General features: G+C 36.5%; 1 protein-coding gene across 2 annotated transcripts in view; it reads right to left on the reverse strand.

The window, feature by feature from the left end:
• Nucleotides 1-27,109, reverse strand: part of LOC149795664 (uncharacterized) — a 154,210-nt gene that overhangs the window by 6,353 nt on the left and 120,748 nt on the right. Inside the window, exons 24-28 of one of the 2 annotated variants that reach the window (XM_089965505.1) lie at nt 18,900-19,076; nt 17,399-17,643; nt 13,582-13,689; nt 9,621-9,906; nt 4,665-5,317 (exon numbers count right to left, since the gene is read on the reverse strand). In XM_089965505.1, the coding sequence (XP_089821631.1) occupies nt 4,665-5,317; nt 9,621-9,906; nt 13,582-13,689; nt 17,399-17,643; nt 18,900-19,076 (1,469 nt within the window). Of the gene's footprint in view, nt 1-4,664; nt 5,318-9,620; nt 9,907-13,581; nt 13,693-17,398; nt 17,644-18,899; nt 19,077-27,109 lie in introns of both variants that reach the window. The other variant, XM_089965504.1, reaches the window with a different exon arrangement.

Here is a 27,109-nt window from a genome sequence, read left to right on the forward strand (position 1 = left end):
TACATATGTTAGAAATTAAAATCTCTACCTCACATGCAGCATGCCCTACATGTTAGAAATTAAAATCTGTCTCACATGCAGAATGCCCTACATCTGTTAGAAATTAAAATCTGTCTCATGCAGAATGCCCTACATCTATTAGAAATTAAAATCTCTACCTCACATGCAGCATGCCCTACATCTGTTAGAAATTAAAATCTGTCTCACATGCAGAATGCCCTACATCTGTTAGCAATTAAAATCTCTACCTCACATGCAGCATGCCCTACATCTGTTAGAAATTAAAATCTGTCTCACATGCAGAATGCCCTACATCTGTTAGAAATTAAAATCTCTACCTCACATGCAGAATGCCCTACATCTATTAGAAATTAAAATGTCTCTCATGCAGCATGCCCTACATCTGTTAGATATTTAAAACTTTGTCTCACATGCAGCATGCCTACATCTGTTAGAAATTAAAATCTGTCTCACATGAAAATGTCATATTTCAGTGATAACCAGAAAGGGTCTGGTTTTGTTAATTTCATACAAGTCATTGCAATTAAATACATCAGATTAACCAAACAGCTAAACGGGTTGAAATTTTTTATTCAAAAACCTTTAATAAATCTTTCCATTTGTTATGTATAATTTGCATTGTTTGCAAGTTATTTTTTTTTAAAAAAATCATTATATGCTACTGTAATGTTTCATTGTACAATGTGACCCCGCTATAGCACGCTCCGTTATAATACGAATTCGGATATAACACGGTTATGGTGTGGCTCCTGAAATTTTATATACATGTTTTTTTCTCATACACACACACAAAAAAAACTTTTTTAAAAGTATGTAAACAACGTAAAATGTTTATTATCATTTTGGGGAAGAGATCACACATGTATAATACAAGATGATCGTGGCGTGGCTCCTGAAATTTTATATGTATTTTTCTCATACATGAAGAAATAGTTTTTTCTTCTTAAAAGTATGAAAAATAAAGTGTGAAAAGTTTATTCTGGGATCTCGTAGGGCTTCACCAATGTCATAAACTGCAATTTTATTTTCCTTTTTGGCGGCAAAATAAAATGCACTGAATTTATCTCTTGTTACATAAACAATTTCTTTGTCCATATTGACAAACCATCTTAACAGTACATCATTATCTCATAATCTGCTTATGTTGACATCGAGCATGAGTACTGTATGTTGTGAGATATCCGCTTTTTTTGTTGTTGACATTTCTGGAAGCGGAGATCAACCAGATGAGGCATTATCTTGTAATCTATCTTTTATCGGATTATCTTTGAAGCACCAACTGTTATGAAAACATACTAAGCAAATGGAAAAAAAATCACTCTCAATTATGCAATACAATTATCTGATGTTGCTGCCGCCACAAAAGGAAACAGGCATTTGTTTGGTTCTCCAAAGTTGTCCTTTAGTTGTGACTTCAATAACATATGCAACTTTAATCAAAGAAAGCCAACTACAATCTTCAATAAAAACAAAGAACTTTTCTTCAAAGAAAGTCAGTACCAAACTGAAATAAAAGCAATGGAATCTGGTGGATTTTTTCATTTTCCAACGTGACTGGAACAAGTTTACTGTGCCATGAAAATTTACTTTTTGCAGGTGTTATGTATATCTGATTTAATTCATATTTATTTTAATTTAATTGTCTGTCAGTTTTAAAAACAATTTTCTATTGTATGCTATTATAATGTAAAGTTATTCACTGGAGACGATATTTTTCCAGAAAATCAGTTGGACTGAATCATTCTTTTGTAAACACCAGGTGTTGATCTAATTCCTGACCTTGTTTCAGAATTTGTAGCAACCTTCGTAAACAAGTTCTATTTTATTTTCGTCAGGGTCATTTTTGGTGTACGTGACATAAGCATGATCAATGACCCCCCTCCTTTCCAATTTCGCAATTCCGGTTTTTCCATTACTGCGCATTTGTTAGTTTTAATAGAGATGCATAGAGAGAGATTTCTCAGTTTTGGGGTTTTTACACTGATGTCAAGTTATTTTGTTGTAGCCAGATTTTGAGTACAAATTTTCTTCAGATCAGTTGGATTTCAAAAGGATGAATTCTTTTTTCTCTGGAAATATTTTGAGGAGTGCTCACACAGAAATTTTGGAAAGACATTGCTTACAAATTTAATTTGGATTTCTGAAACTGGAATGCCATTATTTGTATTCTACATGGAACTGTAGATAAGCACAGTATTGACTACAGCATAAGTCATCGTCATCCATCTTGGATTTTCCATCAGGATTCGAACTTGAAATCATTAGAACATTTATTACTAGGACTTTTGCAATTTAATTCATGGATTATTCTTGGATTATTTTTGGATTTGATTCTTGAAGCCATAAGTTCTTCTCCTTTATTTATTTGTACAGAATTTTTCCAGGGAAATAAATTATTTGTTAAACTTTAAACGGCTTGTAAGTTGTTGTTTTCACTCTTTCTGTGTTATTGTTTATTTGAGCCTAAACATATAACACAGAGAAAAAGTTTATGCTTACGCTACCAACTGTGGCTAAAAATGCAAATTAATTTTTACCGACTTGGGACGTACTGGTGTTGATACTCTATTCATGCTATACATTAGACCTGTATATATAAACAGTATACATGTGTATGTACCAATTCATGGTTCTCTAAATAAAGTAAAATATTATATACGCCTTCTCTGTTTTCACCACAGGATTATTTCCCATTTAATATGCATCAATTTAAGACTGCAACTGTGCCAACGAAGCAAGTATTTTACTGCCTGCATTTATTACCTAATCCCCCACCCCCCCCCGATTTTTTTGGTTACATGCATCATTTTCTTCATCTAACTGACCTGGTTGCTTATAACACGTTTCCAGTCTATAACACAGTTGGTTTCTATGGCTCCCAACTACCGTGTTATAGTGGGATCATACTGTATATTGGACTTAACCTTATCCAAAATCAAGTTTATTTTCTACTTTACCTGAATTCTTTTTATATTTTATTCTGTAAACAACTAATACACAGCTAAAATATTCTGTGTGTATGGGCTTAATATCAGGATCATTATTAATAGAAGTAAATATGTTTATTTGGGTCTAGGTCTAGCTTATTGAAATTCCCCTACAATTTACCTGGTGTACCTGACACTGTCCAGGTTATATATTACAATAATAAGTAACATTTTATTTTGTAAGCATTCAGAGCTTTCTAGAAGGTCATTTTCCATTGGGTATAGTTTTTGTTTTTTTAGAAAATGCTAATTGTGACCTGAGGTCAAGTAGAGGACTATATAATCTTGTCACAGGAAAGATTATTCATTCATGGCTTAAGATTTAGCAGAACCAATTTGTATTACTGTTGTGATCTGTAGTTCATTTGGGCTGTTGTTTATTTCTTCAAATTATTTAATTTGATGATTATTTGCTTTGGAAATACAGAGTGCTCATTACAAAAAATGTTCTTGGACAGAGACGTTCACTGGGATTTATAGTGAATTCAAACCAAGAATTATATTACCGTGTTTGAAAAAAACTGTTGGTGCAACAACACAACACAGGCTGCCACAAGCACATCAACACCTTCAGCATTGGATTTAATTTGGATTTCCACTAAAGTTTATTCAGAATATTAAATTATTAGACTTGTATCTGTAATTCTATGATTATTTTGGGATTTAATTTGGAATAGCGTAAGTTCTTTTTTAAAATGTCCTTGGTATTCTAGGGAAATAAATTATTTGTTGATTTTACAAAGCTCGTTGCTTTTCACTCTTCTCTGTCATTTATTTCATGAGCATAGACTTGTAACACATCAATGGCTCTGCATCAAAGTGATAGGTACACAGAAACTTGATGAACATTTCTAGACTACCACTAAAATTAATTTCTAACATACTGTTTAGATAAATATGATACCTTTGAAATTGGATTTCTTAGTTAACAGTAATTTTTTTAAAGTGTTTTTAACTTCAAAATTCTCATTCTGGTCAATATATGAAGCAGAGCTAGTAATTTTCACATCATAAGCCCATCTACCCTTTACAAACTTTGACTAAAGCCCATCTACCCATTACAAACTTCGACAAAAGCCCATCTACCCTTTACAAACTTTGACAAAAGCCCATCTACCCTTTACAAACTTTGACAAAAGCCCATCTACCCTTTACAAACTTTGACTAAAGCCCATCTACCCTTTACAAACTTTGACAAAAGCCCATCTACCCTTTACAAACTTTGACTAAAGCCCATCTACCCTTTACAAACTTTGACAAAAGCCCATCCCTTTGCAAAATTTGACAAAATCTTATTTAAGTAACCTTTATCCAAGATTGATATGCAAGCCATGTTTTACAAACATTGTAAAGCTGGACACTTGAATTTATCATAAGAGAAACGGTACATAAAAACCTGTGTCAAATTAAGAAGGGACATCACAAATTTGGTCTGAAAAGTGATATTCTGAAAGGTAGAATTTTAACAAGGGAAACTCTGGAATAGATACAAATTCTGATTCGTTGCAAAGGAATATGTAGATTCCTGATACAATTTCCATACAAATGGTCACAATGAGAGCCAACATTTTCAAATTATTATAGAGTAAACTTATGGCTAAGGGGTTTGTATTTAAAGGCATTAACTGAAAGATTGTTTAATGTAAATCAACTTACTTCAATCGCTTTTTCTTCTCACTGAACTTCTTCAAAGTATCCCTGATGCTGATGATTTCTTGTTGAACAGTTCTACTGCCCTTATGCTCAGACTGAAATGGATTACAGGTTGCCCCTCTTCTAGCTGACTCTTTGAAAGACTCTTCAGGATAACTCTTTCCCTCCACTTTATCTTCACTGTATGGAGGAAAAGGGATCTGAGATATTCCCCGTTTAACAGCTCTATCAGGATGTGTGACACTGGGGACTATGGTTTTGGCTTGTTGCCAGTTTTTGGAATGCAAAACATGACCAAACTTCAATGGGTTCACCTCTGGGGATAACAATCTGTCAATATCTTGTAAACCAAAGGCTAGGTTTTCTTTCCCTCTGAAAGCAGCTGCCTCATTAGATAAAGTTGAGCTTTTATTATTGAAAGAAATAGGGTTACCATCTTTCCTATAAAGGAAATCTGCTGGAGTTAACAATTCTAGTTTATTAGAGGCTCTTTCTTCATGAGCCGTATGAGGTGCTTCACCCATTTCAAGGACATCTTCAAGGACATCTTCATCACTGAACCTGACAAACTTTTCTGGAGGCAGACCTGTCGTTGGAATACTACTGAAGGTAGAATGAGTTGCATGGCCTTGACTTGGTCTTGGTGTAACTGACACCTAGAAAGAAAATGCATTACAAGTTTAATTAATTTCTAGAATTAAGTGAAAGAATGTATCATACAGAGCATATACAGAATGGAGCAGCTGATTTGGTGGAGAATCTCTGAAACCTTAGTTTCAAATGGCTGTTGCATCTACTTAGTTTGTTAAGTCTATTGTTTGTGGAAAAAATACATGTAGCTGACAGTTTACTAGCACAACGCACTGTTGAAAATGAAAAGACATAGCACATAAAAAAATGATATTATCTTTATTATTAGTTGTCATCATCATTGTAGTAGTAGTAATAATAGTAATAGTAGTAATAGTAATAGTAGTAATAGTAATAGTGCCCCAACAGTCTTCCAGACTACGGGACTGATGATGACGATGAATAGTAACAGTAGTAGCAATAATAAAAGTAGTAGCAATGGTAGTAGTAATAGTTGTTGTTGTTGTTCCAGGGTTTAAAGCCATTTTTCAGCACAAGATAGGCTATAAATGGCGGCCAGTATAAATGGTGGAGGAAGAAACCTGGAAAACCCTGGGAAGAACCACCGACCCACGAGAATCTACTGGCAGACTTTAACACGTACCCATGCTAGCCGAGCCTTGGACTCGAACCCACACAGACAGGTGAGATGGCAGTGATCTGGAACGGTGAGTGCTTTAGACCACTCAGCCACTCGGGGCCCCAGTAGTAATGATGTTGTTGTTGTTGTAGGGTTTAACGCCATTTTTCAGCACAAGATAGGCCATATATGGCGGCCAGTATAACTGGTGGAGGAAGAACCCTGGAAAACCCAGGAAAGAACCACCGACCCACGAGAAGCTACTGGCAGGCTTTCCCACGTACCCACGCTAGCCGAGCCTTGGACTCGAACATACGCAGACAGAGGTGAGATGGCAGTGATCCGGAACGGTGAGCGCTTTAGACCACTCGGCCACTCGGGGCCCCCCCAGTAGTAATAGTAATATTAATATTAATAGTAGTAGTAGTAATAGTAGTAATAGTAATGTAGTAGTAGTAATAGTAAAAGTAGTAATACAAGTAGTAGTAGTAATAGTAGTAGTATTAGTAATAGTAGTAGTAATAGTAATAATAATAGTAGTTGTAGTAGTAATAGTAGAAGTAGTAACAGTAATAGTAGTAATGGTAGTAATAATAGTAGTAATAGTAGTAGTAGTAATAGCATTAGTAACAGCAATAGTAGTAGTAGTAATAGTAATAGTAGTACTAATAGTAGTAGTAGCAACAGTAGCAGTAGTAATAGTAGTAACAATAGTGTTAGTAGTAGTAGTAAAAGTAGTGGTAATAGTAGTGATAATAGTAGTAGTAGTAGTGATAGTAGTAGTAATAGTAGTAGTAGCAACAGTAGTAGTAATAGTAGTGGTAACAGTAGTAGCAATAGTACCAGTCATAATAGTAATAGTAGCAGTAGTAATAGTAGTAGTAGTAATAATAGTAATAGTAGTAGTAGTAATAGTAGTAGTAGTAATAGCATTAGTAGTAGTAGTAATAGTAATAGTAGTACGAATAGTAGTAGTAGCAACAGTAGTAGTAATAGTAGTGGTTGTTGTTGTTGTTGTAGGGTTTAACGCCATTTTTCAGCACACGATAGGCTATACATGGTGGCCAGTATTAATGGTGGAGGAAGAACCCGGGAAAACCCCGGAAAGAACCACCGACCCACGAGAAAGTAATAGTAGTGGTAATAGTAGTAGTAATAGTAGTAGTCATAATAGTAATAGTAGCAGTAGTAATAGTAGTAGTAGTAATAGTAGTGTTATGGTATCAATAGTAAAATTTAATGTGTAAATGCTTTAAATTTGTGTCCCATGTCTACAATGGTTGTTGTTGTTATAGGATTTAGCACCATTTTTCAGTAAAAGATAGGCTATACATGGTGGCCAGTATAACTGGTGGAAAAAGAACCCTGGAAACCCGCGGGACAAACAACCGGCCCACAAGAAGCTACTGGGAAGCTTTCTCATGTACCTACGTTAGCCAAACCTGAGACTCAAACCCATGCAGACAGAGGTGAGATGGTAGTGATCTGGAACTAGAGCGCTTTAGACCACACTGTCTGTCTACAATGGTGAGAATACAAAAGTTTACAATGATACAATTTACAAATCTATGATCTATAAGATGGAACTGTACAGTTACCAGACAGATATGGAAAGAACCCAAGCGCCATTTTTCTTTCTAAAAGGGAATAGAAGGAAAACTGCAGAAAAACAATTTTAAAAAATTGACAAGTTATCTTTTATTGTAAAGATAAAATGTTGCCTGTGATAAATGGGATGCAATAAGTGTACCGTGTTCAAATCCCTGTACAAGCAGAAACAAAACCTTAAAATGTTGACCTGTGACCTTGTGCAGGTGACAATATAAAAGTGCACCAAACTTTATCCAATTATCTTAAACAGCTCTTAAATTAGAAAGCAGAATGGAAAATCCGACTCAGTTCTATACACGTGACCTGTACCTCGAAGGCAGGAACCTCTAGGTGGTTCACAGTATATCTTCTAATCTCACACACACACAAACACATGTGAACCAGGTTTCATCCTTTACTCTCGAAATGTTAGAGTGGAAGGTAAAGTATGATGGAAAACTTAAAACTGAGCCATATGTTTTATCATAGAATCCTAATGTGGTACCTTCCAATAATAATGTACAAGTCAAATGCTTTAACTGTTAAGTGGTTCTAAAGTTACTGAGCTGAAAGGAAAGTGTCATGGAAAGGTAAAATACTGAGTCATATGACTTTCAACAAGATGGAAAGGTAAAATATTGAGTCATATGACCTTCAACAAGTTGGAAAGGTAAAATACTGAGTCATATGACCTTCAATAAGATGGAAAGGTAAAATATTGAGTCATATGACCTTCAACAAGTTGGAAAGGTAAAATACTGAGTCATATGACCTTCAACAAGCAGATACAGACTCTATTGTGGTGCAAAACACACCGACTACTACTGATGTGTATGTATAAAACAGAATGGAAAGTGTGACAGAAATTTGCTTTTATTTAAGGTATATTCCACGATCATATTAAAGTTAGGAGAATGTGTAACAGGAGGTGGGAATGCTGAGTATCCTACCTAAACCTTGGGTGTTCTTAGGAACCAAATGGTTGGATTCCCTACGCAAATGTTAACATTCTCTCCTGAATTCGAAGCAACACGGCTTATTTTCACCTGATCTGTGACCCCTAGGATGATTACTGAATTCTTTTTACCAACAAAATTTCATTGGCGAATCCAGTAAAGCGAGGAGGCTGTGTTGGCTGGGTCTGGTGGTCATTTGGGTGGCTGCTGCAGGACTCACCAGATTTTAAGTTTGTCTCTGTGAAGCTAAATCTATGAGATGAAAATCTGAGAAGGCTGACATGCCTGCCAACAGCTATTATGTCACAAATCAGAACGTTATGTTTGAGAATGAGGCTCTTGGAGATCACTAATGGACAGCTCCAGACAGTAATATGGTAGAATATGATAAACTATGAAAACTCCATGTGCCCAGATTTACAGGCCTAAGGTCAAGTTTCAGCATGTGATGGGTACTACTACCTCATGGGCTGTCTGTAAATGGCAGTACAATCCCCCCACTGCATCATGATTACCTTGTGGGAATAACAGAGGGATAATGGGGTAAAATGTGTCTGGAATTAGATAATAGCATCTTCCTCTCCTTCTTTTCATTGCCTTAGGTTGACTTATGCAAAATTATATTCCATACACTCTTAGGCCATATGCCACACACACTGTATGGTGTTGATGAAGGTCAATTTGTACATGCAAGGTATGACTTGTGCATGTCTTTTGACATTTATTACACTTTGTCAACATGTCTCATTAAAACAACAAAATAATACAAAATGTGTAATATATTAACAATGCTTTGTGTTAATACGTCAGTAAAACAACATCAGTTACTGAGTGAGCAAACAATGGGTAATGGGTGCAACAAAGTGAATCAAATTGTCATCAATGATAGCATGTTGAGATCCAAACAGACGTTGGAAAAAGTGCCGAATTCATGAAAATATTGGAAAATATTCTAATACAATGCATACCATATTTACCAAACATGCTGGGACACCATAAATTAGTTTCTAATAATTTCTTTGCTCAGTGTATGTTCTGGGACAGATCTCAGTTTTTGAGTCTAAGTTTTGAGACATCTTTTCAATCATAATATTATACACCAAAATAACCCTTGCATATGACAGTCTGTAGGATTGAATACTGGACTGGACATGTGCTAAGCTATTTAGACCAGGTCCAGACCTGCATATGTGTAAGTCTGACCTGTGATGATGGTGTAAGTATCCTTTGTGAAGTATCCAACTCCTCTGGACCTGAGAAAGTCTGACGGAACTGCTCTGTGTCTCGAGAACTGTGACCATCTGACCTTCCAGAGCTTGGCTTGCCAAAAAGATCATTGGTGTCTATTGTGGATTTTAGGAAGCTTGGCTCAGAGTAGTTACTGGGTGTCTGTTCCGAGATGTCAAGATCCAAGTTTTCCTCTGCAAGATCTGATTTTCTCTCCGTAACAGATTCTTCTTGATTTTTCACATCTTTTGGTGACTGAAATCTGAAAGGTAATTTTTTTTTACAAGACAACAATTCAAAATTGCTTAGGGCTGCTCAAGCAAAATATACTTGGGACATTGGGGAGACACTTTTATTGTGGAGTAATCACAAAAAGATGCAATACTGAATCTTGTATCATTTTCATATGAATTCTTTGAGTAAACAGAGCACCTGCTATACATTAATTAAAAAGTGCTTTCCCAAGGTACCATGTATTTTTAATTGAACAGCCCTTAGTCTTGTGCAGAACTTTATCCATATAATGAACAATATGTAATTATGTAATAAAGATTTATGAAAGAATATTAGTTTGATTTCTTAAATTTGTAATTCTGAAATAATTCAGTTGTTCTAGATAATGAGAAAAAGCCTTGTAGATTTCCATTAATGTTTTTTGCTACATACAAAATATTTATCATATTATCCATTAACTGGCTACAATAACCATATACAGTTGTCGCGGAATTGTATACATCTATCGTTTATTATTTGGATTAAATATATGTATTCAGGTTTAGTTACTGTGTACAGCGTTACCCGAGGGTGGTGTATGTTTTTCATATATTATTTCGAAATAGTAAGTTCGGTTCATCCCATGCTGGGGCCCCGAGTGGCCGAGTGGTCTAAAGCGCTCACTGTTACGGATGACTGCCATCTCACCTCTATCTGCATGAGTTCGAGTCTCAGGCTTGGCTAACGTGGGTACATGAGAAAGCCTGCCAGGAGCTTCTTGTGGGTCGGATATTTCTTCACGGGGTTTTCCAGGGTTATCCTCCACCAATTATACTGGCCGCCATGTATAGCCTATCTTGTGCTGAAAAATGGCGTTAAACCCTACAACAACAACAACAACATCATCTCATGCTGCACAAGATTTATGAAGTGTGATCTCCAGTTGTGGAGGAATGTGAGTCAAATATTATTTTCCTATTTGTATTATAAGATATAATTGTTTTACTATCACATTTATCTTGTATTTTAGGTAATTCCGACTTGTGTCACATAATGCAATGTTAAATTCTTTTTTTCTAGTTTACCTCTATGTAACTTAACAGAACGATTATATTCGTTGTTGTTCTTGTAGGGTTTAATGCCATTTTTCATAACAAGACTGGCTATACATGGAGGCCAGTATGACAGGTGGAGGAAGAACCCTGGAAAACCCCAGGAAGAACCACTGACCCACGAGAAGCTACTGGCAAGCTTTCTCATGTACCAACATTTACCAAGCCTAAGACTCGAACACACGCAAACAGAGGTGAGATGGCAGTGATCTGAAACAGTGATGTAAGCATGAAATGCAAGTGGGATATTGTTGTTCCATTTGCTTTTTCCCCACTGCTGCTGAGTATTCTCATTAACTGTTTAGATGTTGCTTATTTGAGTCATTTTAACATAAAATTGTTTGGCAAGTCTCCCCCTAATGTCCTTCAGTTGAATAACTTTGACTTTCTTCTCAAGTAATGTCTCTGTTTATATGATGACATGTTAAAGTTTTGTAATGATTTATTCCTATGTTGCTAATTGGACAGTAATGCAATTTAATTTTGCAGACAAAACTTTTGTACAGTGGACAAAATGCTTTTTTTGTAAAGTGTTACCAGAACTGTCACATGATTTTTTTGGTCTTTGTCTGGTACCCTGTTTTGTTCTTTCAGTGTGTTAATCCACAAAATCTATATTTAGCCTATGCTGACCATGTTCTGATCTTTACAATAAGGTCCAACTGTAATCATCAAAGAGAACTCAACAGCTGTATCAGTAATCAGATTACTTACATTACCATACAAATTAATTATTGCTTCTGGACACATTTTAAATATAATGTGTTTGCTTGTGAGGGGAACATTTTACATTTTTGTACTAATATGCTAGCCACTGGTTGCATTAGAGGGGTGGCCTTTCTTGAGGGGTACTTTTGAACACAAACTTGTCAGTGCCAAGGGGTTCTGGCTGTAAAAATTGGGTGGCTGCTGGTCAGGTGTGGGGGTCGTTCAAGAGGGAGAACACTGTACTTCAAACCATAACAATTTCAAGGGTATAAAATGATCAAAATATCCCTGGAATGTTACCTCAAGTAAAAGTTTCATTTAGTAAATAGTTACTAATAAAAGTAAATAGCTACTAATCAAAGTAAATAGGCTGCAAATGAGAAAATTAAAAAAACTTTATTTGGTGATTATTTTTTGAATTCATGGACATTTTAGAGATCATAAAATTTTTTAGATTTCACTTACATTTAAGTTGTAAAATACATCCCATAATGAGACAAAGTACAAACAGTTAATAATGCATATAGTACAAATGTGGCATTAACTCTCAGAATGCAATTGTTTCTATTAATTTTAAGTAAATGTGTGACCAAACCTGATTCACTTTTGGACTCAGTCCTAACTTTGGCCCTACATCTCTGTTCTAAGTCTTGTTTTTTTAACATTCCCCGTACAAAGGTAGCCATGGGTTGGGTAGCCTGTTCTAAGTTACCTTCATTGGCAAACTCATGAAGTAAATGTTTTGTTTCACTTAACCCTTTCAACACTATGGATCGGTTTACCGGTCCAGGGGAAGTAAGTCCCCAAACACTATTGACCGCTTTACCGGTCTGGGGCAGTGTTCTTCTCTAACATTATAGTACCAGTCTATACAAATTTTGGGGTACCTCTAATAACTTCCTACTTGTAATGCAGATATTATATTTGGATTTTCTCATGAGTTTAGTTTGTATACAACTAGAAATATCGAACAAAGTAGGCACTTTTAACGACTCTTCCGAAATTTGTGAAATTTGTATCCAAATGGCAAGTTCGAAGAAAGATCAGATGAGAGTGAAATGTCAAATTTAGAATTGTATGCTCCACGTGGTTTTGTTTGGTCAAAGTTGGAAAACCAAAAAGATTTGTTTCAGTTTTCTGAGAGAGTTGGACCCACCCAAGTGTTAGATGGCTCCAGGAAAGCTTTGGAATATTTTCAAATATTCTATTCAGATGAAGTTTTTGGAAACATTGTCTGTCTGACGAATATGAATGCGATGATCAAACGTGCCAGAGGTGATACAGGTGTGTGGACAGATCTCACCTTGGATGAAATCAAGGCATTTTATGGAATTTTAATTTCTACCTGTCATATACCTGAAAGAAAGACTTGTGTTGCTACTGGAATTATTTATGAGTACATCTAGGGTCAATTGAACAAGTTTTGGGAACTTATAAGTTTTCTAAGAAGTAAATAGATAATTACTTGTATTTTACCTGTTGTGTTACCTGTTTGCACCTGTCTTTTAACAGATGCAATAGATATGCACATTTTAGTCAATTAGTCATAAAATTTGATTTTTAACCTTGATTTTGACACCTAATCCAGCCAGATATCTTTAAAATTGGCAAGGTTATGTTATTTTAGAATCTACAAGTCATTCTGCTTTACAACTCCAAAGTTACTTAGTGTTGAGGACTCTATGCTCCCAAAGTTACCTAGTGATGAAAGGGTTAACTCACTAGTTTCCTTTCCTGTGTTATCATTGTGAAGAACTACTTGCTTGTTGAACAGTAACAGTGAGAAATATTACATAGAATTTATCACACCTGTCCAATAAAGCAAGTGACAAAATATTCTTGTTTGTCACAAATGCACTGTAATTTTCCTCACTGAAAGCCGTATGCATTTTTTCATTTCATACCTGTGCATGTCTTCTTCTATTAGTGACTTGTACAGACCTTCCCTTTTCAGAGAGTCGATCAAGAATGATGGCTTTCGAGGTCTTGCTCGAGCACGGATGTCAACTTTGCTGCTAAAAAGAAAGTTAATTTTATTATAATAGCAATTTGTAATATTTAAGCATCATTCAACTTTTAAATTAGTACATGTAGCGTAGAGAGTAACTAATTATCAATAAAATATCTTATACTAATAGTTGTCAAAAAATAAAATTTTGTAGTAAATTTTGTTTTTCAGTGAATTCTCACCTGATCACATTAACATTTGGGATATAAGCCTGCTCACCTCCAGAATCCAGGGCTACTAAAAGATGGAAATTTGTCTTTTCTGTCTATATCATACAGACAAAAGGCAGTAACTCTCATCCATTACATCCCCAAGCCACTGCTAGCTGTTGCCAATTTTTAAGCTGGGTGAATTACCAATGTAAGGTGGTTGGGAGGGTCTTCAAGTAATGTAAGGTGGTTGGGAGGGTCTTCAAGTAATGCAATCAGGTAAGTATTCTCAGAGAGAAACCAGTTACTATAAAATTTACTTTGAATGCATGCCCCAATGACATTAACATTAGGACAATAAGTAATATGTGGAGAGAATGCTTAGCAATTTACCCGTACAATGGGTAACCTTATAGGGCAAAAATGATGGAATTCCTTATGAGAACAATAACTTGTTTTCCTGTTTAAAATAACACAGCCTATGGTAACATGATCGAGGACTGCTCTGTCGGGTTAAGAAGCTGATTACTGAAATCTTCTGTCAAATTCACTGGCAAATCCCGTAAAGCTGGACTCTGCATTGGTTTAATTAGGTCTGGTAGATGTCTGGACATTAGGTCTGGTGGTCATCTGGGTATTAGATCTGGTGGTCATCTGGGTATTAGGTCTGGTGGTCTTCTGGGCCACAACCATAGGACCCACCAGATTCAGATGATGTCTCTGCAAAGCTAAATCCCTGAAATAACTCGAGAAGGCATACTCAACATGACAGCAAACAGCTTCTATGATGTCTTGGATCAAAACATTGTATTCAAACACAAAGCCCACTCTAATTTCATGAGGTGTAATCCACATGAGGCGACTTGATTTACTGAGATGTCACAATATGCCAAATGCATAACCCAAATAATCCATGAAGACAAGACTGGACAGGTAGAGTTGGGTACCACTAAAAATTCTGTATTGTGGTATTTCTGCAAGTACCAGTACAGTGAAAAAGTATCGTGGTATGTACCACCGGAAAAAATACTGTGGTAAAGTTGTAATACCACACACCTCTGTTATCACTCTAGATCTTGCACTAGAGATACCAATACCAAGTCCAACAAGTTTAGCAACATCAAACAAGTTATTGATTTCCCTAAGTTACAAAGGGAATATTTAAGAAACACAGTGTTGTGAATTAAATCCCAAAATAATCCTAAATGTCATATCAAAAGTCAAAAAGAATAGAATGTTCCAACTGAACAACAAAAAATAGGATCGCCGAATACATACCCAGAATTCTTAAATAACTCTAACCCCTATCTAAACATCACCTACAACAACATCATAACATACCTCAAAAAACTGGATTATATACAAAAATATAAATAACATTTATAATTATACAATAAAATACATACCAAATCTAGACCAATAGCGAAAACCCAGATTATGTTCCCTTCACATCTCTAGTCCTACGAGATCCGAGTACAATCGGCAAGGACAACTATCTGGACCTAGCTATATAAACCCAAATAGATTTTAAAACTTATATACAAAAATATAAATAGCATATTTAACAATACAATAAGAAAATACCAAATTTAGGACAATTAAACAGAATAAGAAAATAGCAAAAACCCAGATTAAGTTCCCTTCACATCTCTAGCCCTACGAGATCTGAATACAATCGGCAAGGACAACTATCTGGACATAGCTATATAAACCCAAATAGTTTTAAACAACTTCTATTCAAAAAAATAAAATAGCAAAACTATACAATAAGAAAATACCAAAATTTAGAACAATTAAACAGAATTATAAAATAGCGAAAACCCAGATTGTGTTTCTTTAAACATCTCTAGCCCTACGAGATCTGAGTTCAATCGGTAAGGACAACCATATGGACCTAGCTATATCAACGCAAACAGATTTCAAACAACTTTTTAGGACAAATAAACAGGAAAATACTTTTTTGATTACACTAAACAACCTATCTGTACTCTACTACTCCTATCATAACACTCTTCTACAACATCATGCCTTAACAGCTAAAACTCATACTGTCTCTACCTAGGTGACAGCTACAACAAACCTAGACTTAACCATACAACCCTAAAATAGAACGTATAAGGTGGTCACAAGACAAGACCATCAGGGACACCAGCAATATGACCCCAAATTAGAACATATAAGGTAGTAAAAAAAAACCAACGACTATCAGGCCCGGCGGCACAAGGCTGCAAATTAACAAAACCACATAAAGTAATAACCCTAAAAATTACATGTATGAGGTAGTCAAAAACCCAATGACTATCAGGTCCTGCAGCACAAGGCTGCAACCAAAAATCAAACCAAGGATAATAGGACCCCAAATAAAACAAATAAGATGGACAAACACCAACTCCATCCAGGGCCAGCAGCACAAGGCTGCAAAACAAATACTGAAATAGATTCCACTGCTGTCACCTAGGAACTAACCTTGACCTCATAACCTCGACCTGTGGCAAGAAACCACCTGCCGAGCCTAACCACGTTCACCCTTTACCACAGACAGACACCAAACCCCATACGTGCAGTGCACGCATCATAAATTAGCAGTAAAAGTGCACTTAGATCGGGTCCAAACCCACTAGTCGCAGCAAAAAGCAACTGAAAACTGAGTGTGTGCTGGGTCCAATCCCACTCAACTTAGGCCTTACAATCAGATCGTTATGTACACAAATAGTACCTCGATCTTATGGCCCAATCAATAAGTGTTCTGTGAACACATTAAAGCCTGGAGGAAGTGGCACCATTCCTTCCCCCAGAAGTAATCAAAAAGGTGCCTGTGGCATCATAAACCAGTGGCACATGCTCAATGTGAGCGCACACCACTTTAATCCAACTAATCAATCAATCAATCAATCAACTGATTTTGTTGTGAGCCAACAATTAAAAAGGCAGTGATGTAATACACAACGTTTTTGTATATCATATGAAGGCTGTTGAAACCTCAAGGAAAAATGTTGTTAACGATAATATTGATAATGATAATGTTGCTAATGATCTTTCCAAGGATAAGTATCTTGAAAATAAAGTATTTTGTTTACAAAAAGTGAAAAACATTAGAAAAAGCTCTTTACTGGCAATTATTCCCAACACAAGTATTTTAGCCGTTAATGAGCACCATTACCCCACCCCCATTTTCCTTGACATCCAGTGGGATGACATCCCTGTCTTAATTTCTTAGTCCATTGGTAATTCACTCCTTTGCTTATAGTGCAGTCTGTGTTTTTGGACCACGCTGTGTGCAGGTTGTCGAGGGTGATGAGTATTAGTAACCATCAATCACATGAGAGTAAGTACTCCGCATGATGGGAACAGTTGGAAAAAATGCCAGATTTTCCTATCATCAATTTTACTAGTTCTCACTTAAAAATGAAAAACAATTTACAAGTGCTAGCTGTGAGAAACAATTTGCCGTTCATTTTTTTTATTGTATGAAACACTGGAATACTCATGTCCTATCTTTCCTTCTGAATGTCCATTCATCTATGTACCATTCTTCCACTAGCAGATATCCAATATGTTACTTACCTTTCACCAGTAACCGTAGACTTTGCTGGTTGTTCTTTCTTTGGTGAAGCTGATACAACAGGGGGAGGAAAGCTCTGCAGCTTAACTATCACAGGCAGTCTGGGTTGCTTGGCAATCTGTACTGATAATCTCCCCTGATTATTACTTTTAGTTGAACATTTTGACCTCTGTTCTATTCTTCTGGCAGTCCAGTGTTTCCAGTGCAAAGCACACCTCTGGACAAGTTGGTAAGACTCATAGGCATTCTGTAATATTTTAACAATTTTAATTACCGACATTTTGGAAAAAGTAAATTCCTTTTTCCTCAATATTAGAATGTGTTGATGGCATCACTTAAAGTGTACAACAAAACATCCAAAGTTTTTACAAAATGTGGCAAAAAATAATATGAAAGCATTTTGATAATCTAATCAGGTCCTCAAAATATGAAAACAAAGATATCTATAAAATTGCATCTTAAGTGGTTTTTGCCTAATGTTAAGATTTTTTTTAAAGTACAAAATTACTGCAATGGCATGAAAATCTAACAAGGTCATGTACATGCCAGCCAAATTTGTTGAGTGGCTTTGTGCAATCTTGCAAAACAAGTTTCAAAATATGGCAAAGAGATGATAATAAGGATCAAATCAAATTGCACCTTTTGCAAGCAGTGTGGCCATATAAAAAAAATACCATGTTTGAATTTTCACAGAATTTAACTGGTCAGATACACAATTACTCAATATCTAAAAAGTTGGTTACATTGGCGGAAGCCAATTACATAAAAAACAACAACAGAGATGATTGATTGTTGTTGTTACAGGGTTTACCGCCATTTTTCAGCACAAGATAGCCTATACATGGCGGCCAGTATTAATGGTGGGGGAAGAACCCAGGAAAACCCCAGAAAAAAACGTCGACCCACAAGAAGCTACTGGCAAGCTTTCTCACATACCCACACTGGCTGAGCCTGAGACTCAACCCATGCAGACAGATGTGAGATGGCAGTGATCCATAACAGTGAGCATTTTAGATCACATGGCCACTTGGAGCACCAGAGATGATTGAAATTTCTTCATTAAAATAGTTTTATAATGAACACAATCACTAATTAGTCAAAAAATTAGAACAGAGCTTTTTTGTAAACAAATTGTACAATCCTACAGACCCTAATTAGTAAATAACTATGTTTGAAAATTTGCTGAATCTGAGTTTATGATACATGGCTTTATTTGTACCTGGATTTTTCTGCAAGCTATGTATAAATGAATGTCATTTTAAAAATAAAAATACTGGTGCCAACAATAATAAATAAAAATCTCCAAACAAAATTTTGATGGAGAACATGGTATCAATTTTTTGGAATAAGCACAAAACTGTTGAAACTAATAAATCGTCAAAAACTGAATTCCTTGTACAGCGTAGCAGCTTAAAAATATTCTCCTTATCTTTAAGTGAATCACAAACATCTTATGCTGATAATAAGCTGAAAATACAGACTTCATGAAAACTGAAATAAAACCTTGGCCTGTTGATGGGCAGCAAACTTGGCTCTCATCTCTCCGACATCATTTGCCATCACCAGCCATTTTGCGACTCCAGTTCTTAGTAACCTTTGTCGTCTTCTCTCAAGTGCATCAGTTACTCGCTCTTTCTTCCTTTTTCTGTCCTGTACATAGTCCAACCATGCAACAAGAACCTGAAGTATAACAAGAGTGTCATGAATATGCTCCAACGATCTATGTAGCATTATTAGCACATGGTTACCTCTGAAGTATAACAAGAGTGTCATGAATATGCTCCAACGTTCTATGTAGCTTTATTAGCACATGGTTACCTCTGAAGATTACAGACTGATGGCCATCAATGACCTTTGGTCAAGGCATGCAGTCTTGAACTAAACTTGCTCCAGAAAATATTATTTTCTTATCATACTTACCATGATCTTGTTCAATGATGTTTAGACCCCAAAATCAACAAAAAATGTATTACCCTAAGTATAAACCATCCAAAACGTTAGCTCAAAGAAATCAAGGATGAAAGTTATTATGCAAACCTATTTTTTTGTGTGTCACAATGACACTGACATTCCAACTTTTGACCCCAACATCAGTATGTCTCTTTTACTTTAAGTTCAAACCCTTTGCTCAAGGCAAGTGGTACAGAACTTGTTATTTTGCAAAAAATCATTTTTCTTCTTTCAGTGACCTTGACTTTTGACTTTTTCTTACCCTAAGTTTAAGTCATCAACAAATGTAGGTGATGGTTCATGGTCAAGAACCATACTCTTTGCACAATTTTAACTTTTCAGCCAGTGACACTGACCTTTGATCTTTCAACCCCCAAATTGAAAAAATGACTTTTTCAGTACTCCAAGTGCATGCCTGCCACAAGAGTTGCTTCCAGGTCTGTGACGTGTTATGAGTCTAGGCTCTTACATAACAGAAAAGAGTGAAAACAACAAGCTTTGTAAAATTTAACAAATAATTTATTTCCCTATGAAAAACAAGGTAAAAATGAGAAAAAGAACTTAATGGTTTTACAATTCAAATCCACAATTAATCCAAGAATTAAAAAATAGAAGTCCTATCATTAAAAAATTCCTAGATGAATCTGAGTTCGAGTCCCGATGAAATCCAAAATAGAAGGCGATGACGTCTGTTGCAACCGTCAAAGTGCTGTTGTGTCAACAACTCCTTGTTGAATCACAGAAACAAGTAATCCAGTTTTGAATTCCGAATAAATTTCAATGAATGTCTTTGTCCAAGAATTCTGTATGAGTACTTATATATTTCCAGGGAAAAGAATCACTTGTATTGCATAAAATAAAATTTCAACTCAAACTGATCACAACAAAACACCTTGAAGTGTCAATGGGTTGTTTAGAGCCCGAATGCCTCAAATTCTATCCAGAAAACAGTTATACACTAATTTAAGACACAAAACAGATTCCTGTAAGAGGGTCACATGGTCACATGGTCACCCTTCCAGAACAAAATAGAAGCCTTTTACATGCCTAACATCACGTACTCCTAGTATACCCTAAACTGAAATCAATGTTTCTTACTCTGGGAATAAATAATATAAAAAAAAATAAAAAAAAGTTGTTTACCAGAACCCTTACTGGTTCTGAATCAAGGTCAGCAATTAGATACAGTGTTTCTATATTATAACAGTCAAGGTCAACCAGAAATGAACCGAATTTTTGAAATAAAATGTCAAATTCAGTAGACAGTTACTTTATAATAGCATGTAATGGAATAAAATCTTTTTAAAAACTTTTAAAACTAACAAAAAATAATTAAATTACATGTATAACTAAAGTTACTGTGCAGAAACCAGTTTTCTGCATTCAGCTGCAACGACCTTGATCTTGGATCTTTCAACATGCTTCTTCCTTACTCATCAAAGTCTGAAAAAGGTTGATGGTGTAAAGCTGTGGTTGTCATGGAGAAATGAAAAGAAAAGTAACAGGCAGACAAACGGATGGATGGATGGATGTATTAACAAACTGTCATCATAATATTATACTCTGCATCTCAGCGGACATTTCAAAGAAATGTACATTTATATTCCTTTATTGAAACATGAAATTTAGCTAGACTCAGAAATGCCCAAACATGTTTAATATATTCTGTAAGAAATCAAAGTAAAACATATTAACAATGAAACATTGTCCGTCTTCAACTGTTGCTTGCATGACATGACCCTAAATCTACCATATGTAAATGATCCCATAAAAAAATATTTGTATAACAATAATTATGTTCCAGTGGTGCATGAAATTTTAGTACTTGAAAACTTCTCACAACACAGAAAACGTACTGAATCCATCTGTATCTTATGATTTCCTGTATTGACTGGACCCCCTGCCCGCCCCCCCGTGTGAACAAAAGGGTCCAAAGTCCTTAACAAATGATCAGATGCACAGTCAAACACAGCAATCATTAATCTTACATTATAAAAACATACTCTGATATATATGAGAAAAAAGAAGTCATTTTTTTTACTTTCCTTTGTTCCCACATAGTTGCTACCAGTTCTTTACCAATTTATGCAGGGCCCTCGAGTGGCCAGTGTTCTCAGGAGTTCACCATGACAGATCACCACCATCTCACCTCTGTCTACTTGGTTTCGAGTCTCAGGCTAGGCCAAATCAGTATGTGAGAAAGCTTGCCATAAGGTTCTCATGAGTCGGTGGTTCTTCCACCACCAGTTGTAATTGCCAAAATGTATAGCCTTCACATGCTGAAAAATGCCATTAAACCCCATAACAACAACAATCAATTTAAGCGGAGTGATACATCAACCAGGATGTGTGTATTTGCCGCAAAGAGTGCAAGGGTTTTATAGTAATGTGATCATGTATGTATTCTCAGAGAAATGTAACTTATGAAACAAGATTCCAACAAAGGGATTGACTCACCAGTAGGCAAAAAGAACTTCAGGAATTCAAGCTAAGACCATTTGTTCCTTTTAAGTGTTGAAACCATCTATGAAAATCTTCAATGACAAGATTTTCAAGATGGCCATAATGGATGTCTGACTGGTACAATTTTCATTTAAGACCAACTGGACCTCACAAGTCCTATGGTGAAACAACATATCATTATGACTTTCAGTTCATGTAGAATTTTGATCAGATTTTAGGATGGCTGCCATGGTGGCTATATTGGATGTAGATTGGCACCATTTGTTTTAGGACCATCCATGCAAGACTAGTAGTAATATTAAAATTTTCAAGATGACCATTCTGTCAGGTACAGTGGACACAGATCAGTACCATTTTCGTTTATGACCAACTAGGGATCATATGAAGTGTTTTACTGAAGCAGGCCCTGGGTGGCCAAGTGGTCTAAAGTACATGTTTTTACCAATCACTACCATTTCACCTGTCAACATGGGTTCGTGTCTTAGGCTCAGCCAATGTAGGAAAGCTTGCCAGTATCTTCCCATGGGTCAATAGTTCTTACCGTGGTTAACCCGGGTTCTTCCTCCGCTAGTTATACTGGCAGCCATTTATAGCATATCGTGTGCTGAGAAATGGCATGAAACCTCAAACAACAACAACTTTTAGCGAATTCTGATATAATCATCAAGTCAGTAGGAGTTGCAAAAATGAGACTTGTATTTAAGAGACTCCTGTGGTGTCAGATCACCATTTTGATTTAGGACCCATTAGATTTCGGAAGAAATCTTTTTGAGAAAATACCCTGTTGATATGACCATCCTTCTGGCGATAACAAGAGTTTCAAGACATTGTAGCAGCCATACTGGATATCAAACAGCATAATTTTCATTTTCGAACAAGCTGACCATGGGATGAATGTGTGTGCAAAGTTTTATTGAAATCCCTCTAAAAAGTTTAGAATCAGTGACAATAAACTTGCGCTGACAGACAGATGACAGACAACAGACCATACCATATGCTCTTCTGGTCTATGAACAGCAGAGCTAAAAATTGACTTCTTTGGATGTATTCCCCAATCATATTTTCATTAGGAAGGAAGAAAAACGGTAAATGCATGAGCATCAAACTTTTAATATTGGTATCCATTCAGGGCCAACGGGGGTGCGGCGCAACTGGAGATATATCCTTATGGCCCCGGCCTGTTAGAGGGCCCAGGCTGAACAACACTTTTTAATTTTATGAAAGAAAAATTTTGTTTGAACAAGAACTAGGAGAGGCTCGGTGTTTCTTACCTTAGGGCCCGTGATCGCTCTCTATGGCCCTGCATCCATTACCAGTCTCCCAATATGTCTACAGTACAACCAACAGTCTTATTTTACATGACAACATTGCTCAGATAAGGAGTAAACTTTTCTTTATTGTTGAAAAAAATCCTTCGGCAAATCCAGCAAAAGCGCTAAACCAACTTCAAATGGATCTGGTCATCAGCTGGGCTGCAGCCACTGGACTCACCGAACTCAATTCTCATCTTGGCTATGCTATATCTTGGAGATCATCATCGGGGCTGCAGCCACTGGACTCACCGAACTCAATTCTCATCTTGGCTACACTATATCTTGGAGATAAAAGCTGGAGAGGGTACACTGTACATGCCAGCAAACTGCTTCTTTTATATTTTGACTTGTCAAGATTGCTCTAATTTCACAAGTGGAAATCCTCATCTGACCCAGTGACAATTCAGAATTTGTTGAGTGTATTACCCACAACAGCCATGAAGCAAGGGCTTGAGGGATTATATCCTCTTTTCTTGCCTTAATTGAGAGAAAAGATGTTGTGTGGACCTGTGGCTCTTCTCCATGCATTTTTATGTAGTGACCGAAGACAATGACAGGGTCCTGCATCATTGGTTCTCTGAGGGTGTCAATAGAGGAGAGAGATGGATGAAAAATTTTCATTGCCCACATTCAGCAGCCGGTTCTTACCTGTGAAACCCAGGATCACTTAGCTATCAGATCCTCACTGAAGATCGTATGGATTCACTGAAGTTCATTTCCCTTGCATGCTAAGGCAAGAGCTATCAGAAAGCATGTCTTGAAGGATTGTGGCTTCGGTGAGGTTTTGGCTAAGGCTCAAACTTGTGAGTTTAGCCAATTCAGAGCCTTTGAAAGATCCCACTTAGGAAACAAGGTGAGTGATTCAAGTCAAAGGTCCTTGTCTTGGCTGAATGAGTTGGAAATTATGGATCAAAAAGTCACTGAGAGAGGTTATCCAGTTGATAAATCAACACATTCAATGGAACAATGCTATTGTCTCATGCCACTTCCTCTCATACACCTTACAACTGCCTTTTAGCAGACCTGCCAACCCCAATGAGAGTCCTCGAGGGAGATTTTGAAAAATTTTCAGGGAGATTTCAATTATTGCAGGGAGGATTTCATCAAGGGAGAAACATTATGAACATTTTTACAAAAAGTTAGTAGTTTTCCAAAAAACATATATACTAATTTAATTCTAAAATGGTTTATTTTTAGATGATAAATAACAATATATACAGGGGCCCCGAGTGACTGAGTAGTCTAAAGCGCTCTTCGTTACGGATCACTGCCATCTCACTTCTGTCTGCGTGGGTTCGAGTCTTAGATTTGGCCAATGTGGGTATGTGAGAAAGCTTGCCAGTAGCTTCTTGAGGGTCGGTGCTTCTTTCTGGGGATTTCCCGGGTTCTTCCTCCACCATTAATACTTGCCGCCATGTATAGCCTATCGTGTGCTGAAAAATGGCGTTAAACCCTACAACAACAACAACAATATATAAATAACAGACTGAACAAAACTTAACTGTGAAGAACATCAATTAACACTACTAATTTGACATATCCTAGGTGTTTCTCTTTGTCTGTGCGTATGTTAAGTGCCTGTGAAATAAAGAACATGAAATTTAAAATAAACACAAGATAACAAAATATAAATTGCATTCATTAACAAAAATGAATTGCATTTAATGTTTCTTAGCTTTTATCAAAATTTCAGGCACTATTAAGTATTTATTTCTCTTCCTGATCTTACTATATATCTCAGGCAAGCAGATGTAGTTCTTAGGAAAGATCTAAATTGTTAAAGTACATTTTTGGGTTTATGGCTAAATAATAATAATAATAATAATGACGTCTTATTATTTTTATTGTCTGCAGATGTATCGATTCAATTGTCGCTTTTTCAACTGTACCTGATTTAACTGATCTATTAGTGTGTCCTGATTTAACCGATCTATCCATGTGTCCTAATTTTGCAATAAGATAATCATAATGGCACTGAAATTACAATTTGCAGCATACAATTAAGACCATAAAAATAAACAGTAAGATCAAAAACTTAATTTTGTGACTGGAGATGTCGACGACAATCATCGCGCCCTCCAAAGGCAACACAGAAACACGAATTGCACGTCTTGCAAAACACTGACATTACAAGATCACAGTTGGTCTCTCCAACAATGAAAGGTATCAGAGCCTTCATTGCCAGAAGAAGGTTAATACTTAATGCTGTCTGCTCCAGCCTCCTGTTGCTGCTTACCCCAATGAAGTAAGGTAACTGGTTAGCCCCCAGTTTATAAAAACTGGCATCCACACAAGCCATGGATTCTGGTTCAGGGTCCTGCTGTAAGCCATTGCCTTCCTGCCATTGACACAGGGACTGTTTTATCATTGTTAAGATCATAATGTACTTATCTAGATAAGTGGGAAAGGGAAGCACCAGTGCCATCTGCAAAGGGCATGTATAATTGCAGCCAAGAGGAATCAAATCCGATCCTGTATTGAGTAAGCTGCAGAACTCTTGCAGAAATCACTTCCTAACTGAGATCTTCAATGAGAGCTCAATAATCCATGCAATACATATTTGAGGGAGACATAAAAGATGGGTCAGAAATTCCACACCTTGGTGGATAAAGTGTTAGGAGTGCACGAGAACTGACTTCTCCCATTTCACCCCAAAGCTTAGGCAGGTTAAAAGTGCGACAAGGCTATTCATTTTCTGTAGCAGAAAAGAATTTACCCTGTGTTTCTGAAAGATGTTATATAAGTACACCTGAATCAATGCCAAGGAGAAAGTCCTGAACATGGAAACCACACAGTTGACCATTTTCATTAAGGATGAAAGGCATGACTCAAAATTGGTAAATTGTTCTCTGGATGAAAAATCACAGGAACTTGCATGATGCTGGATGGATAGAGATGCATCAGCAATGCAGAAATGTGTTTCCTCATATTAGAAAATTCACCAATGACTCCAAGTCAAGAATTCATGATGTTGCTACCATATTCCACACAAACTCTGACATTGCATAAAAAACAACCATTGATTGACTTTGTAGACATTTGAACTGCCGCAGTATTCTAACTGACAATCAGAATATCAGTGCTGAATGCTTCCAAGTCTGTTTGATACTAGAGTATGAAATAAGATTCTGATACAAGGTTTCTGAAAAAAAGCTCGTTTTTGTCAGAGAGAAGAATGTAAATCTTTCAGATTTTTGTTGACTCTATGAGAAGGGGAAATGAGAAATGTTCTTCCTCATCCTCAATGTCTACTGAAGCCTCAATTTTATATTTCTGTTTTGTTGTGGTGTGCTTTCAGATGGTGTCAAGATCATATAAATTTCTTCCAATGTAGCCTTAAAACTAAATTCTGTTCTGACCAAGATAGGATCTGAGATAGTAGGCGGATTAATGTTGTCTGCACACTGTGGGGGTTGTCCTTATCTGGTAAAGCTTTCATGTCCACATACAACATACCAAGTGGCATGGATGTAGTTGTACTATTTTCCATGGGTGATACCACTATTATCCATGGGTGATACCACTATTATCCAAGGGTGATACCACTATGCCAATGAAGTTGGACTCTGGCTGTCCTGAAGGTAGCGCAATCAAACCTACATGTTCCCCCAGGACAAAGGCCTAAATGATGATTTTATGAAAGGCTCAATGAAAGGAAGAGGGGCAGGCCAGCTTGCCAGGCAGCTGGACCGTTGAATGGTCTGCAAAATGGATGGTTCAGTGACACCAGTCCCATATAGATCTGTATACAATGAATGATATAAATGGCCAGTAGAAAAGACTGATTCCAGCTTGCCTGAGGGCTAGACTGCAAGGCAAATCACCAAAACAGCAGCATGTGATGATGATTGATGATAAGATCAGGAAGATGCAAAGACAGAAAAGTATGATAAAGCCAAAAAAAGCGGTGGGAAGCAAAATCTCCCAAAATCATTGTATAGTTGTTCTTGAATTAACCTCCTGATTTGCAACTCCAAGAAGGTACTA

This window comes from Sinohyriopsis cumingii, chromosome 7 (assembly GCF_028554795.1).
Source record: "Sinohyriopsis cumingii isolate HCF-2022 chromosome 7, ASM2855479v2, whole genome shotgun sequence".
Taxonomy (NCBI): Eukaryota; Metazoa; Mollusca; class Bivalvia; order Unionida; family Unionidae; genus Sinohyriopsis; species Sinohyriopsis cumingii.